Below are 16,060 nucleotides of genomic sequence, written 5' to 3' on the forward strand. Positions count from 1 at the left end.
AGTGACACAATAGTGTCACTACCGAAACGAAAAAAAAATTGTTCCCCCAAAAACCTGTTAGGAGTAAATTTCAGGCAATTTAAAGTTGATTGGTAGTGACTTTTTTTTTGGTCCCTAACATTCATCGAGCTCTGGACTTAGTAATTTTTTTTCCGTTTCGGTAGTGACACTACCGAAACGAAAAAAAAAATGTTCCCCCAAAAACCTGTTAGGAGTACGTTTCAGGCAATTTAAAGTTGATTGGTAGTGACTTTTCTTTTGGTCCCTAACATTCATCGAGCTCTGGACTTAGTCATTTTTTTCCCGTTTCGGTAGTGACACAATGGTGTCACTACCGAAACGAAAAAAAAATTGTTCCCCCAAAAACCTGTTAGGAGTATGTTTCAGGCAATTTAAAGTTGATTGGTAGTGACTTTTTCTTTGGTCCCTAACATTCATCGAGCTCTGGACTTAGTAATTTTTTATCCGTTTCGGTAGTGACACTACCGAAACGAAAAAAATATGTTCCCCCAAAAACCTGTTAGGAGTACGTTTCAGGCAATTTAAAGTTGATTGGTAGTGACTTTTTTTTGGGTCCCTAACATTCATCGAGCTCTGGACTTAGTAATTTTTTTTTCCGTTTCGGTAGGGACACTACCGAAACGAAAAACTGTCAAAATCAGTTGTACCACTTTGACCCTATTTTATGCATCAGCTGTTTGAAAGTATCCAATCTAAGTGGTGGGAAAGTAACTAACTACCACGTTGTGAGCTTGTAGATCTGCTATTTTCAAACATTTCAGTACTTCAGTACTTTTGGTACTTTAAGTACATTTTGATACCAATACTTTTGTACACCAGACTTTTACTTGTAACAGAGTGCTTCTACATTGCAGTATTGATACTTTTACTTCAGTAAAACATTTTAGTACTTTAAGTCCATTTTGATGCCAATACTTTTGTACTTTTACTCAAGTACATTTTGAATTCCGGACTTTTACTTGTAACAGAGTACTTCTACATCGTAGTATTGATACTTTTTTTTAAAATGCTGGTGACGAAAAATGACGAAAAATGCTGGTGACGAAAAAATGCTGGTGACGAAAAATGACGAAAAATGCTGGTGACGAAAAATGACGAAAAATGCTGGTGACGAAAAAATGCTGGTGACGAAAAATGACGAAAAAATGCAGGTGACGAAAAATGACGAAAAATGCTGGTGACGAAAAATGACGAAAAATGCTGGTGACGAAAAAATGCTGGTGACGAAAAATGACGAAAAATGCTGGTGACGAAAAATGACAAAAAATACTGGTGACGAAAAATGCTGGTGACGAAAAATGACGAAAAATGCTGGTGACGAAAAATGACGAAAAATGCTGGTGACGAAAAATGACGAAAAATGCTGGTGACGAAAAAATGCTGGTGACGAAAAATGACAAAAAATGCTGGTGACGAAAAAATGCTGGTGACGAAAAAATGCTGGTGACGAAAAATGACAAAAAATGCTGGTGACGAAAAATGACGAAAAATGCTGGTGACGAAAAAATGCTGGTGACGAAAAATGACACAAAATGCTGGTGACGAAAAAATGCTGGTGACGAAAAATGACAAAAAATGCTGGTGACGAAAAAATGCTGGTGACGAAAAATGACAAAAAATGCTGGTGACGAAAAAATGCTGGTGACGAAAAAATGCTGGTGACGAAAAATGACGAAAAAATGCTGGTGACGAAAAATGACGAAAAATGCTGGTGACGAAAAAATGCTGGTGACGAAAAAATGCTGGTGACGAAAAAATGCTGGTGACGAAAAATGACGAAAAATGCTGGTGACGAAAAATGACGAAAAATGCTGGTGACGAAAAAATGCTGGTGACGAAAAATGACGAAAAATGCTGGTGACGAAAAATGACAAAAAATACTGGTGACGAAAAATGCTGGTGACGAAAAATGACAAAAAATGCTGGTGACGAAAAAATGCTGGTGACGAAAAATGCTGGTGACGAAAAATGACGAAAAATGCTGGTGACGAAAAAATGCTGGTGACGAAAAATGACAAAAAATGCTGGTGACGAAAAAATGCTGGTGACGAAAAATGACGAAAAAATGCTGGTGACGAAAAATGACAAAAAATGCTGGTGACGAAAAATGACGAAAAATGCTGGTGACGAAAAAATGCTGGTGACGAAAAATGACACAAAATGCTGGTGACGAAAAAATGCTGGTGACGAAAAATGACAAAAAATGCTGGTGACGAAAAAATGCTGGTGACGAAAAATGACAAAAAATGCTGGTGACGAAAAAATGCTGGTGACGAAAAAATGCTGGTGACGAAAAATGACGAAAAAATGCTGGTGACGAAAAATGACGAAAAATGCTGGTGACGAAAAAATGCTGGTGACGAAAAAATGCTGGTGACGAAAAAATGCTGGTGACGAAAAATGACGAAAAATGCTGGTGACGAAAAATGACGAAAAATGCTGGTGACGAAAAAATGCTGGTGACGAAAAATGACGAAAAATGCTGGTGACGAAAAATGACAAAAAATACTGGTGACGAAAAATGCTGGTGACGAAAAATGACAAAAAATGCTGGTGACGAAAAAATGCTGGTGACGAAAAATGCTGGTGACGAAAAATGACGAAAAATGCTGGTGACGAAAAAATGCTGGTGACGAAAAATGACAAAAAATGCTGGTGACGAAAAATGCTGGTGACGAAAAATGACAAAAAATGCTGGTGACGAAAAATGACGAAAAATGCTGGTGACGAAAAATGACAAAAAATGCTGGTGACGAAAAATGCTGGTGACGAAAAATGACAAAAAATGCTGGTGACGAAAAAATGCTGGTGACGAAAAATGACAAAAAATGCTGGTGACGAAAAAATGCTGGTGACGAAAAAATGCTGGTGACGAAAAATGACGAAAAAATGCTGGTGACGAAAAATGACAAAAAATGCTGGTGACGAAAAAATGCTGGTGACGAAAAATGACGAAAAAATGCTGGTGACGAAAAATGACAAAAAATGCTGGTGACGAAAAATGACACAAAATGCTGGTGACGAAAAAATGCTGGTGACGAAAAATGACAAAAAATGCTGGTGACGAAAAAAAGCTGGTGACGAAAAATGACGAAAAATGCTGGTGACGAAAAAATGCTGGTGACGAAAAAATGCTGGTGACGAAAAATGACGAAAAAATGCTGGTGACGAAAAATGACGAAAAATGCTGGTGACGAAAAAATGCTGGTGACGAAAAAATGCTGGTGACGAAAAAATGCTGGTGACGAAAAAATGCTGGTGACGAAAAATTACGAAAAATGCTGGTGACGAAAAATGACGAAAAATGCTGGTGACGAAAAAATGCTGGTGATGAAAAATGACGAAAAATGCTGGTGACGAAAAATGACAAAAAATACTGGTGACGAAAAATGCTGGTGACGAAAAATGACGAAAAATGCTGATGACGAAAAAATGCTGGTGACGAAAAATGCTGGTGACGAAAAATGACGAAAAATGCTGGTGACGAAAAAATGCTGGTGACGAAAAATGACAAAAAATGCTGGTGACGAAAAAATGCTGGTGACGAAAAATGACGAAAAATGCTGGTGACGAAAAAAATGCTGGTGACGAAAAAATGCTGGTGACGAAAAATGACGAAAAAATGATGGTGACGAAAAATGACGAAAAAATGCTGGTGACGAAAAATGACGAAAAATGCTGGTGACGAAAAATAACAAAAAATGCTGGTGACGAAAAATGACCAAAAATGCTGGTGACGAAAAAATGCTGGTGACGAAAAAAGACGAAAAATAATGGTGACGAAAAAATGCTGGTGACGAAAAAATGCTGGTGACGAAAAATTACGAAAAATGCTGGTGACGAAAAATGACGAAAAATGCTGGTGACGAAAAAATGCTGGTGACGAAAAATGACGAAAAATGCTGGTGACGAAAAATGACAAAAAATACTGGTGACGAAAAATGCTGGTGACGAAAAATGACGAAAAATGCTGGTGACGAAAAAATGCTGGTGACGAAAAATGACGAAAAATGCTGGTGACGAAAAAATGCTGGTGACGAAAAATGACAAAAAATGCTGGTGACGAAAAATGCTGGTGACGAAAAATGACGAAAAATGCTGGTGACGAAAAATGCTGGTGACGAAAAATGACAAAAAATGATGGTGACGAAAAAATGCTGGTGACGAAAAATGCTGGTGACGAAAAATGACAAAAAATGCTGGTGACGAAAAATGCTGGTGACGAAAAATGACAAAAAATGCTGGTGACGAAAAATGACGAAAAATGCTGGTGACGAAAAAATGCTGGTGACGAAAAATGACGAAAAATGCTGGTGACGAAAAAATGCTGGTGACGAAAAATGACAAAAAATGCTGGTGACGAAAAATGCTGGTGACGAAAAATGACGAAAAATGCTGGTGACGAAAAAATGCTGGTGACGAAAAATGACAAAAAATGCTGGTGACGAAAAATGCTGGTGACGAAAAATGACGAAAAATGCTGGTGACGAAAAAATGCTGGTGACAAAAAATGACAAAAAATGATGGTGACGAAAAAATGCTGGTGACGAAAAATGACAAAAAATGCTTGTGACGAAAAATGCTGGTGACGAAAAAATGCTGGTGACGAAAAATGACAAAAAATGCTGGTGACGAAAAAATGCTGGTGACGAAAAAATGCTGGTGACGAAAAATGACAAAAAATGCTGGTGACGAAAAATGCTGGTGACGAAAAATGCTGGTGACGAAAAAATGCTGGTGACGAAAAATGACGAAAAATGCTGGTGACGAAAAAATGCTGGTGACGAAAAATGACAAAAAATGCTGGTGACGAAAAATGCTGGTGACGAAAAAATGACAAAAAATGCTGGTGACGAAAAAATGCTGGTGACGAAAAATGCTGGTGACGAAAAATGACAAAAAATGCTGGTGACGAAAAAATGCTGGTGACGAAAAATGCTGGTGACGAAAAATGACAAAAAATGCTGGTGACGAAAAATGACAAAAAATGCTGGTGACGAAAAAATGCTGGTGACGAAAAATGACGAAAAATGACGAAAAAATGCTGGTGACGAAAAATGACGACAAATGCTGGTGACGAAAAAATGCTGGTGACGAAAAATGACAAAAAATGCTGGTGACGAAAAATGACGAAAAATGCTGGTGACGAAAAATGACAAAAAATACTGGTGACGAAAAAATGCTGGTGACGAAAAAATGCTGGTGACGAAAAAATGCTGGTGACGAAAAATGACGAAAAATGCTGGTGACGAAAAATGACGAAAAAATGCTGGTGACGAAAAAATGCTGGTGACGAAAAAATGCTGGTGACGAAAAATGCTGGTGACGAAAAATGACGAAAAATGCTGGTGACGAAAAAATGCTGGTGACGGAAAATGACAAAAAATGCTTGTGACGAAAAATGCTGGTGACGAAAAAATGCTGGTGACGAAAAATGACAAAAAATGCTGGTGACGAAAAAATGCTGGTGACGAAAAAATGCTGGTGACGAAAAATGACAAAAAATGCTGGTGACGGTAAATGCTGGTGACGAAAAATGCTGGTGACGAAAAATGCTGGTGACGAAAAATGACGAAAAATGCTGGTGACGAAAAAATGCTGGTGACGAAAAAATGCTGGTGACGAAAAATGACGAAAAATGCTGTGGACGAAAAAATGCTGGTGACGAAAAATGCTGGTGACGAAAAATGGCGAAAAATGCTGTTGACGAAAAAATGCTGGTGACGAAAAATTACGAAAAATGCTGGTGACGAAAAATGACAAAAAATGCTGGTGACGAAAAAATGCTGGTGACGAAAAAATATTGGTGACGAAAAATGACGAAAAATGCTGGTGACGAAAAATGACGAAAAATGCTGGTGACGAAAAAATGCTGGTGACGAAAAATGACAAAAAATGCTGGTGACGAAAAATGACGAAAAATGCTGGTGACGAAAAAAATGCTGGTGACGAAAAAATGCTGGTGACGAAAAATGACGAAAAAATGCTGGTGACGGAAAAATGCTGGTGACGAAAAATGACAAAAAATACTGGTGACGAAAAAATGCTGGTGACGAAAAAATGCTGGTGACGAAAAATGACGAAAAATGCTGGTGACGAAAAATGACAAAACATACTGGTGACGAAAAATGCTGGTGACGAAAAAATGCTGGTGACGAAAAATGCTGGTGACGAAAAATGACGAAAAATGCTGGTGACGAAAAAATGCTGGTGACGAAAAATGACAAAAAATGCTTGTGACGAAAAATGCTGGTGACGAAAAATGACGAAAAATGCTGGTGACGAAAAAATGCTGGTGACGAAAAATTACGAAAAATGCTGGTGACGAAAAATGACAAAAAATGCTGGTGACGAAAAAATATTGGTGACGAAAAATGACGAAAAATGCTGGTGACGAAAAATGACGAAAAATGCTGGTGACGAAAAAATGCTGGTGACGAAAAATGACAAAAAATGCTGGTGACGGAAAAATGCTGGTGACGAAAAATGACGAAAAATGCTGGTGACGAAAAAAATGCTGGTGACGAAAAAATGCTGGTGACGAAAAATGACGAAAAAATGCTGGTGACGGAAAAATGCTGGTGACGAAAAATGACAAAATGCTGGTGACGAAAAATGACAAAAAATGCTGGTGACGAAAAAATGCTGGTGACGAAAAAATATTGGTGACGAAAAATGCTGGTGACGAAAAATGCTGGTGACGAAAAATGACAAAATGCTGGTGACGAAAAAATGCTGGTGACGAAAAATGACGAAAAATGCTGGTGACGAAAAAATGCTGGTGACGAAAAATTACGAAAAATGCTGGTGACGAAAAATGCTGCTGACAAAAAATGACGAAAAATGCTGGTGACGAAAAAATGCTGGTGATGAAAAATGACGAAAAATGCTGGTGACGAAAAAATGCTGGTGACGAAAAAATGCTGGTTTCGGTAGTGACACTACCGAAAGGAAAAAAAAAAAATTCCCCCAAAAACCTGTTAGGAGTACGTTTCAGGCAATTTAAAGTTGATTGGTAGTTACTTTTTTTTTGGTCCCTAACATTCATCGAGCTCTGGACTTAGTAAAAAAAAATCTGTTTCGGTAGTGACACTACCGAAACGAAAAAAAAAAAATTCCCCCAAAAACCTGTTAGGAGTACATTTCAGGCAATTTAAAGTTGATTGGTATTGACTTTTTTTTTGGTCCCTAACATTCATTGAGCTCTGGAATTAGTAATTTTTTTTCCGTTTCGGTAGTGACACAATGGTGTCACTACCGAAACGAAAAAAAAATTGTTCCCCCAAAAACCTGTTAGGAGTACGTTTCAGGCAATTTAAAGTTGATTGGTAGTGACTTTTTTTTTGGTCCCTAACATTCATCGAGCTTTGGACTTAGTAATTTTTTTTTCGTTTCGGTAGTGACACCATTGTGTCACTACCGAAACAAAGTTAAATCCGAAAAAATCACTACGTGTGGAGGCCAAAATTGTTCCCACAAAAACCTGTTAGGAGTACGTTTCAGGCAATTTAAAGTTGATTGGTAATGACTTTTTTTTTGGTCCCTAACATTCATCGAGCTCTGGACTTAGTAATTTTTTTTCCGTTTCGGTAGTGACACAATGGTGTCACTATACCGAAACGGAAAAAAAATTGTTCCCCCAAAAACCTGTTAGGAGTACGTTTCAGACATTTTAAAGTTGATTGCTAGTGACTTTTTTTTGTCCCTAACATTCATCGAGCTCTGGACTTAGTCATTTTTTTTTTCGTTTCGGTAGTGACACAATGGTAATTTTTTCCCGTTTCACAATGGTGTCACTACCGAAACGGAAAAAAAATTGTTCCCCCAAAAACCTGTTAGGAGTACGTTTCAGGCAATTTAAAGTTGATTGGTAGTGACTTTTTTTTTGGTCCCTAACATTCATCGAGCTCTGGACTTAGTAATTTGTTTTTTCGTTTCGGTAGTGACACCATTGTGTCACTACCGAAACGAAGTTAAATCCGAAAAAATCACTAATTGTGGAGGCCAAAATTGTTCCCCCAAAAACCTGTTAGGAGTACGTTTCAGTAATTTTTTTTCCGTTTCGGTAGTGACACAATGGTGTCAATACCGAAACGGAAAAAAAAAAGTTCCCCCAAAAACCTGTTAGGAGTACGTTTCAGGCAATTTAAAGTTGATTGGTAGTACTTTGTAGTGACACTTTTTTTGGTCCCTAACATTCATCGAGCTCTGGACTTTTACTTTTTTTTTATTTATTTTTTCACCATTGGGTCATGAAGTAAACTTTCAAACATGGCAACATGATATAACCACAATATTCCATCTAAATTGGTAAACACTGGAAGGTCTAATATTGTACTGGGTGATTCTTGAGTTCTGCAGTTGTGTCCCATCTGGGGGGATGCGATCATCAATTTGCATTCCCAAACACTCCCAAAGTTCTGGCCATTGTTGAAGTTAGCAGCCCAGGTGCGTGGGGGGCTGGGAAAATACAGAGAGCAGGAAGAGATTTGAGGTCTGATTTAATCAGTCACACCTTGAAGTTCCTGCCTTTTGTCCTGAAACAGAAGTTCCCAGTTTAAGTGTGAACCCAAAACAAATCACAGAGCCAAGTTCTTTTGTGACCAAGAGGCTGATTTCAGGACTATTGTCTTTATGCAAGGGTGATGGTCAAAGTGGAACATCTGTTAATTCCCTCTGTCTCTAGGACATGGCAGAGGGTGTTCACTCTCCATTCCGACATCTCACCACTCCGACTAGTGGCTTCCGCGTGCGGTTAGGGTTAGGTATAGGGTTCGTCAACGTCGGAAAGGCGACATGTCGGAAAGGAGAAATGCACCCATGGCAGAGATGAAGTTAGAGTCAGATTGTTATTTCTTGGTAAAAGCTTATTTTGTATTAAGTAACACAGTGTGAAAACATATGCTATGGTTGAGAAGAATAAAGTTGAATAACTATGACTTGTGCTGTTAACCAAGAGAAATGCCATTTAAGGGAAATATTCAGTCTGGAGTAAATGCTGTCTAACTGCTGTTTGAAACCATGAAGTATAAAGTGTATGGAATCATTTTAAAGCTGAAGAGATGTTGAACAAGAATTACTATACCAGCCTTTGTGTAAACGTAAAGTTTGATAAATATAAATAGTACCAGATTGTTACATTGTATTTCGAACAGCTAATGTTTTAGGGGCGGGGACTCGGGCCGACGACAACTGTGTTAGAATGCATGTATGTGTGTGATTGGTGAACAGGGATCAGGTGCTGGGCTAAATCTACCTGACCCCTCCCCTTGTTGACAGGAGGTAAAGTGTATAGAATAATTTGCTTTGTATGTGACTGGGCACGCTGCTTATCAGACTAATGGCAGTGGCCAGTCAGGCTGAAATAAAATATGCTTGACTTGAATCCCTGGACTCTGGACTTCTCTCTTTTTAAGCTGCCTTTTCTAGGAAACTGGTATTAAATGCCCGCCCTTTGGATCGAAAATACACAACAGTCACTACCGAAACGAAACCGAAACGAAAGTTAAATCCGAAAAAATCACTAAGTTTGGAGGCCAAAATCGTCCCCCCGAAAACCTGTTAGGAGTACATTTCAGGCAATTTAGAGTTGATTGGTAGTACTTTGTAGTGACACTTTTTTTGGTCCCTAACATTCATCGAGCTCTGGACTTAGTACATTTATTTTTTCACCATTGGGTCACTACCGAAACGAAACCGAAACGAAAGTTAAATTCGAAAAAATCACTTAGTGTGGAGGCCAAAATCGTCCCCCCGAAAACCTGTTAGGAGTACGTTTCAGGCAATTTAGAGTTGATTGGTAGTACTTTGTAGTGACACTTTTTTTGGTCCCTAACATTCATCGAGCTCTGGACTTAGTACATTTATTTTTTCACCATTGGTTCACTACCGAAACGAAACCGAAACGAAAGTTAAATCCGAAAAAATCACTTAGTGTGGAGGCCAAAATCGTCCCCCCGAAAACCTGTTAGGAGTACGTTTCAGGCAATTTAGAGTTGATTGGTAGTACTTTGTAGTGACACTTTTTTTGGTCCCTAACATTCATCGAGCTCTGGAGCTCAGGACATTCACAGTTCAAAAATTCCACCTTACTGTGGACATGCATGCTTGAGATTTTTTTTTTTTATATAATTTGTAGTTTTGGAGATATTTAACTTTAAGCGCCCCATGTATTGTCGATGCGGCAATGGACATTTAAAGGCAGGCCTACAACTACATACTTACGCCTAGTAACCTCATTCATACTTTAAAATGTTCATCTTACTGTGGACATGTTTGCCTGAAAAGGAATATTTGAAATGTTGCATAGTTTTAGAATTGTACTCCTTTAAAAGTTCAGAGATTTATAATGGAGGCGGATGGAAGGTTTTGGGACCTCAAAAAAACATTTTCACCTAGAAACTCCATTCACAGTTCAAAAATTCCACCTTACTGTGGACATGCATGCTTGAGATTTTTTCTTTGAAATCATTTATAGTTTGGGAGATATTTAACTTTAAGCGCCCCATGTATTGTCGATGCGGCAATGGATATTTAAGTCAGGCTTACAACTACATACTTACGCCTAGTAGCCTCATTCGTACTTTAAAATGTTCATCTTACTGTGGACATGTTTGCCTGAAAAGGAATCTTTGAAATGTTGCATAGTTTTAGAATTGTACTCCTTTAAAAGTTCACAGATTTATAATGGAGGCGGATGGAAGGTTTTGGGACCTCAAAAAAACACTTTCACCTAGAAACTCCATTCACAGTTCAAAATGTCCACCTTACTGTGGACATTTATGCTTGAGATTTCTTTTTTTGAAATCAATTGTAGTTTTGGAGATATTTAACTTTAAGCGCCCCATGAATTGACGATGCGGCAATGGATATTTAAAGGCAGGCTTACAACATACTTATGCCTAGTAACTTCATTCATACTTTAAAATGTTCATCTTACTGTGGACATGTTTGCCTGAAAAGGAATCTTTGAAATGTTGCATAGTTTTAGAATTGTACTCCTTTAAAAGTTCACAGCCCTGTGAAATAATCTCCCGAAGGAGACGCCGACGCCGACTTGCTCCAGAACCTATGTATGGAGCTCGGCCGGCGCGAAGCCCGGCGCAAGGCTCCGGCTCGGGTGGCGGATGATGATTCCAAGTTCAAGGATTCTGCTATCGACTTTCATGGTCTTTTATATATCCTGGCTTGACAAGGACTAGCTCGACAAAGTCGCTCCTTTTCAACCTGGCTTGGCGTTCATGGAACGGAATAAACCAGGCTGTACAAACCAGACTTTGTCAAACCTGGATTTGACTTAAATCCAGGCTTATTTAATTCTCCTTTCATGTAATAGGCCCCGGGTCTCACACACTTTTAATCACAGATGATGAGGGACAACCTATCTCTGTATCCTCATTGAAATAATTAATCCAGGTGGCACATCTTCAGTGTCACTGCCAATAGTATGAATATGAATGGATCATACATATATTGTTATATATATTGCATACATGTGCAATTCAGAGATATTGCCGCATTCTTTTAGCTAATTTGGTGGCAGATGTGTGGATTTGGTCGAGTTTTTATAATTGATGTCAAGAGTCTGGAAACATCATTGTTTTTCTATTCTTTTTTTCTTATTTCCATACTTATACCAGACCTGGAAATGACTAAAATCAATTTCCATACTTATGTAGGAACCCTGGAGGAGACAAGTGCTCATCTATACATATTCACTAAGACCAGCCAGTAGGGGTCAGCAGTGACAAGGAAAAGGGGAGAGGGGGAAAAAAGATTAGGAAAGAAACTACTATCTGAGAGTCACTGAATAGCGCAGTTTAAATTATTATGTTCCACTTTAACTGCTCTGATAGTTTAATAGGACTATAGCTGAATTTCAAGGGAACATTACTCAGGCACATCCACCTGCAGATAATGCATTATGGGCAGCATAAAAGGGAAATGTGAACAATAACTTGACTCACCATTTTTAATAAAAACATAGATATTTATTTTCATGGTGCAAGTCAATCACTGCACTAGTCACTTCATCCCATTGTTTTACATTCCACAACAAATGTCATTCACAATCCATATCGATAAGCAAAGAAAAATACAAACAATGCATCATGTAAATCTTCATTAGAGGCCATGGTACGCGCTAGGCCACAATATTCTGTATGCTCCATATATGAGCATACACACTAGCTTATTACACTTGCAAAAGGCTACGTACAGCAGGCTGCCTTCAGACCAGTGGTTAAATGAACGTGACAGATTAGCTTATCCATTCAGAATGCAGTGTTTCTAGACCTTGTTGTCCTCATGGTGAATCTTCAAACTGAGTTGAACAAGGTGATCCTGATTATACAGATTGGTCACGGCGTAACTCCATCGTATTGCATTTAAAGGGATTGTTTTTAACCTTAAAATGTATAATCCGGTGGAGGGCAGATGTGTTTTACATAGACCGACCGAGCCAAAACACATTGGAAAGTTATGTCAAATATTCATGTCCTCCTCACAATAGAACGACATGATTCAGGTTAAAAGACTAAGTGGCCCATTTAGTATTGGTCCTCAAAATTATTTTTTTTACATGAAAATAAAGACTACAGGACATAGCAGTGGTGGCCATTTTGTGGTGCCACAGATAGATAACCTATTCATTTTTCCCATAGAGATTTCTGAAGATATTTACAGTATATCAATTACTTTAAGCCTTGAACCAAGCCATCCAGGCTCCTGGTGAATCATGACCATAAAACATTTGATTCTGTGTCAAAAAATATTTAAAAAGTATATAATATAATTAAATATTGGGTTTTCTATCTGTGGCACCACAAAATGGCCGCCACCACTATGCCCTATAGCTTTCACATTCCCATCGCCAGAGAAGGGAATTAAGTGGCAATCTGAGATTAAGTGCCACCATAGTAGGGAAGGAATTCACAACTTGAGTTTAAAATGAATCCAAATCAAACAGTACAAATGTCTAAAGCAAGATGTAGGTTTTAATTAAAGCTGATTCAGGCAAGGTGGACATATGCCGCTCCCCAGTCCTTTTCCAGGGGTCTCAAACCTGTGGCACAGGGTGGTTTAAACTTTAGATGCATCCTGTTCACTGGGTCTTCAACCCTGCACTTACAGTTCAGGCAACCATCTCTGTTTATTTGACCCAGGATAGATTTGGTCCACTGTGTGGCTCAACCAGCCTCTCCTGCCTCACTTATATACCCTGCAGCCCTCTGTCATATTCATCTTCTCTCCCATGTTTTCAACCAGGCAGGTTGTTTTAAGGTTCCAGGTCCATATTTTTTAACCAGCTTGCCTAGGTACATTTAGCAGTCGCGAGGCCCCCTGTTGGCCTGATCCGTGAGCAAGCTGGTACAGTCGGCGTGTGCACGGCTGAGGGGGGCTCTAAGCTCCCCCTGTCAGTCTTCTCTCCAGGCGGTCCAGCTTGGACAGGTTCTCCTTCAGGAGCTTGGAGCCGGGGCTGAGGAGCAGGGCTCTCTGGTAGTACATCCTGGCTGCTGCGTAGTCTCCCTGTCACACACACACACACAACCAATTATTTCACCCAACATTGCCATAGTTAAACACGCACGATTTGGAAACGAGGTTCACCGTTTCAAAATGACCTTCATGTGCTGAATCCCTCCCATGTTCATCCAGGCCTGAGACTGGTCAGGTTTTAGTTGGACGGCCAGCTTGTAACTCTGTTGGAAAAAGATTATACTGAGGTCAGTTTCACTCATTTCATTTAACCGCCACCGCTTGTGGGTCAAGAGCTTAACAACGAAGTTCAGCCACACTCATGTCACTTTCATGACTTTTCTTTTTTTTTTCCTATAATTTTTGTCCCACGATTTTGTAACCCACATTTTTTCACCCAGTGCCAATTGCCTATGTAATCCTGGGCACTACCTACCCTCTGCCAGTCTAGGGAGAGCCCAAGCTGAAGCTCATGCCTCCTTCAATGCATGAGGAGCAAGCAGGCCGCTTCTTATCACCCGACAGGGGGGAGTTTACCTGGTTGGACATAGCGCGTGGAAGGAACACGTTATTCCAACCAGTTCCCTTCTCCTCCATCAGGCGCCCCGGCTGACCAGGGGGAGGCAGTATAGTGACCAGGATTACTACATGTTTTTGTGAGGGTATTAACTACCCTAGGAGACACGGGGAGAACATGCAAACTCCACACAGAGTGGGCCCTTTCACCAACCCCACCTAGGGTATGGGCGCCGATGACGTGGAGGAGAGAACACGCCCCCAGCGCCCACAGCGTCCCTGGCGGGAATCGAACACAGGACCTTCTAGCTGTGAGGCGACAGCGCTACCGACTGCGCCACCGTGCCCCTTTTCATGACTTTTCTAAACTTTGCCACACTGCTTTTTGCTGGCTCCATCTCCTGTCGTAGCGGTTAAGGGGGCAGTCGCTCCTCTACATAAACCATGCATGGAACCTCACTGCTTTCTCAGAACACGGAAGTAGAATACTGCTGCTGGTGTGAATTCGGTGTAAGACACTCGATTGTGACAAAATAAAGCGACTTTCTAATCCAGTAACATTAGCACAATTGGGATAAAGTTTGCAGAAGGTCTTAACACATTAACTGCCAGAGTTTATTCATAATGTACTCACCCCTGTGCCAGCGATTTTCGTGTTTTTTTCTTTTGTAATTTTTCATTCAAATAGTTTGTCTGGCTGCGGTTTTAAACACACACGACAGATCGACCAGCAGAGAGCAGCAGATCGACCTCTCGATCACTCGCTCACTCGCTCGACCCCCCCCCCCCCCGAACAGGCTCAAACAGTCCAAACGTCATATCCGGATGTGAGGTTTTCGCTGATCGCCGATCGGGCTTCAGACCGTTGGTATACACGACGACGATAACTGTTCGTCATCCAGACTAAAGAAAATAGAACTGGAGTTCTCCGTTCGTTTTTTATACCGTGTGAAAAAACGTGTTTTTCCCTATTCTGGCCTAAAATGACACTTTCAAGCTTCTAGAGAACCGGAAACGGAATCTGCGTCATGAATCCGGAACCCGGTGAGTGTGAAGTAAACAGAAAGCGAGACTGATGATGAAAATTTCACAGAACAGCGCGATCACAGATTAAACAATGAAAAGACAAAAGAACGCATATATGCGATCTTTTGAATTTTGGCAATCAAGCGATGGATTTGAAAGAACGCATCAATGCGATCTTGGCAATCAATGTGTTAAGAGGATGTGCAGTAACAAGTAGGATGCAACACCCCCAGCACTCTGAGTCTTACTGTCCAGCAACATGCGAGAGAGTCAGCACTCACTCTTTATCAGGGACGGAAACGTCCACAAAGACCTGTTCTACAACCCCAGTCTTTGATGACTTGCTGGACAGACACTTGTGAGAGGGAGGGGAGGAGGTTATCTCCAGCTGCACATGGTGTTCTGTGAGACTGTTAGTTGAGGGAAATGACGTTATGCAGCTGGGATAGATAGCAGTGGGACGGTGTTATTTCAATGGCGATATCGCTATATTTTAGGGACTTATCTTTTGCTTTAATGTGCCAGAACAGAAAGAATGGCTGCTGCCTCAAACATCATAATGTACAGTGAGCCATTTTTTGAAAAATCGGCTATTTTCAGCAAGGACATTTAATGTAAAATGAAAACAGAAAATACAGCAGTATAGAGCCCTGTTTAAGATGACTCCTTAGACAGAGACAGAGACAGATAGAGAAAGAGTGACAGAGATAGTGAGTGCGGAGGGGGTAGCATTGTACCTCGAATGCTCTGTCCAGCTGGTTCATCTCCCTGAGCTGGTTGCCTTTGGAGAAGTGTAGCTCCGCTCTCACAGATAGATCACTGGGGTTCTGCTGCAAGGCCTGGTCCAGAGCATCTAGAGCCTGAGAGAGAGAGAGAGAGAGAGAGAGAGAGAGAGAGAGAGAGAGAGAGAGAGACCGACCCAACGTCATCATTACAAAGCAGTTCTGAGTTCTCTGTGTGATTAAGATGGGAGCGACTTTGTCCCAAAGGAAATTTGTGTTGGGCACACACAGCACAGTAT

The 16,060-nt window shown here is 40.2% G+C and overlaps 1 protein-coding gene across 2 annotated transcripts in view; it reads right to left on the bottom strand.

The window, feature by feature from the left end:
* Positions 1–12,028: 12,028 nt before the first annotated feature.
* The window catches only part of tmtc1 (transmembrane O-mannosyltransferase targeting cadherins 1), a 107,439-nt gene continuing 103,407 nt past the window's right edge, over positions 12,029–16,060 (bottom strand). For both annotated transcript variants that reach the window (XM_084049611.1, XM_084049610.1), the window contains exons 17-19: positions 15,777–15,899; positions 13,644–13,721; positions 12,029–13,548 (exon numbers count right to left, since the gene is read on the bottom strand). In XM_084049611.1, coding sequence (XP_083905737.1) covers positions 13,423–13,548; positions 13,644–13,721; positions 15,777–15,899 — 327 coding nt within the window. In that variant the 3' untranslated portion in view covers positions 12,029–13,422. The remainder of the gene's footprint in view (positions 13,549–13,643; positions 13,722–15,776; positions 15,900–16,060) is intronic.

Source organism: Gymnoscopelus microlampas (assembly GCF_963454915.1).
Source record: "Gymnoscopelus microlampas genome assembly, chromosome: 23".
Classification (NCBI taxonomy): Eukaryota; Metazoa; Chordata; class Actinopteri; order Myctophiformes; family Myctophidae; genus Gymnoscopelus; species Gymnoscopelus microlampas.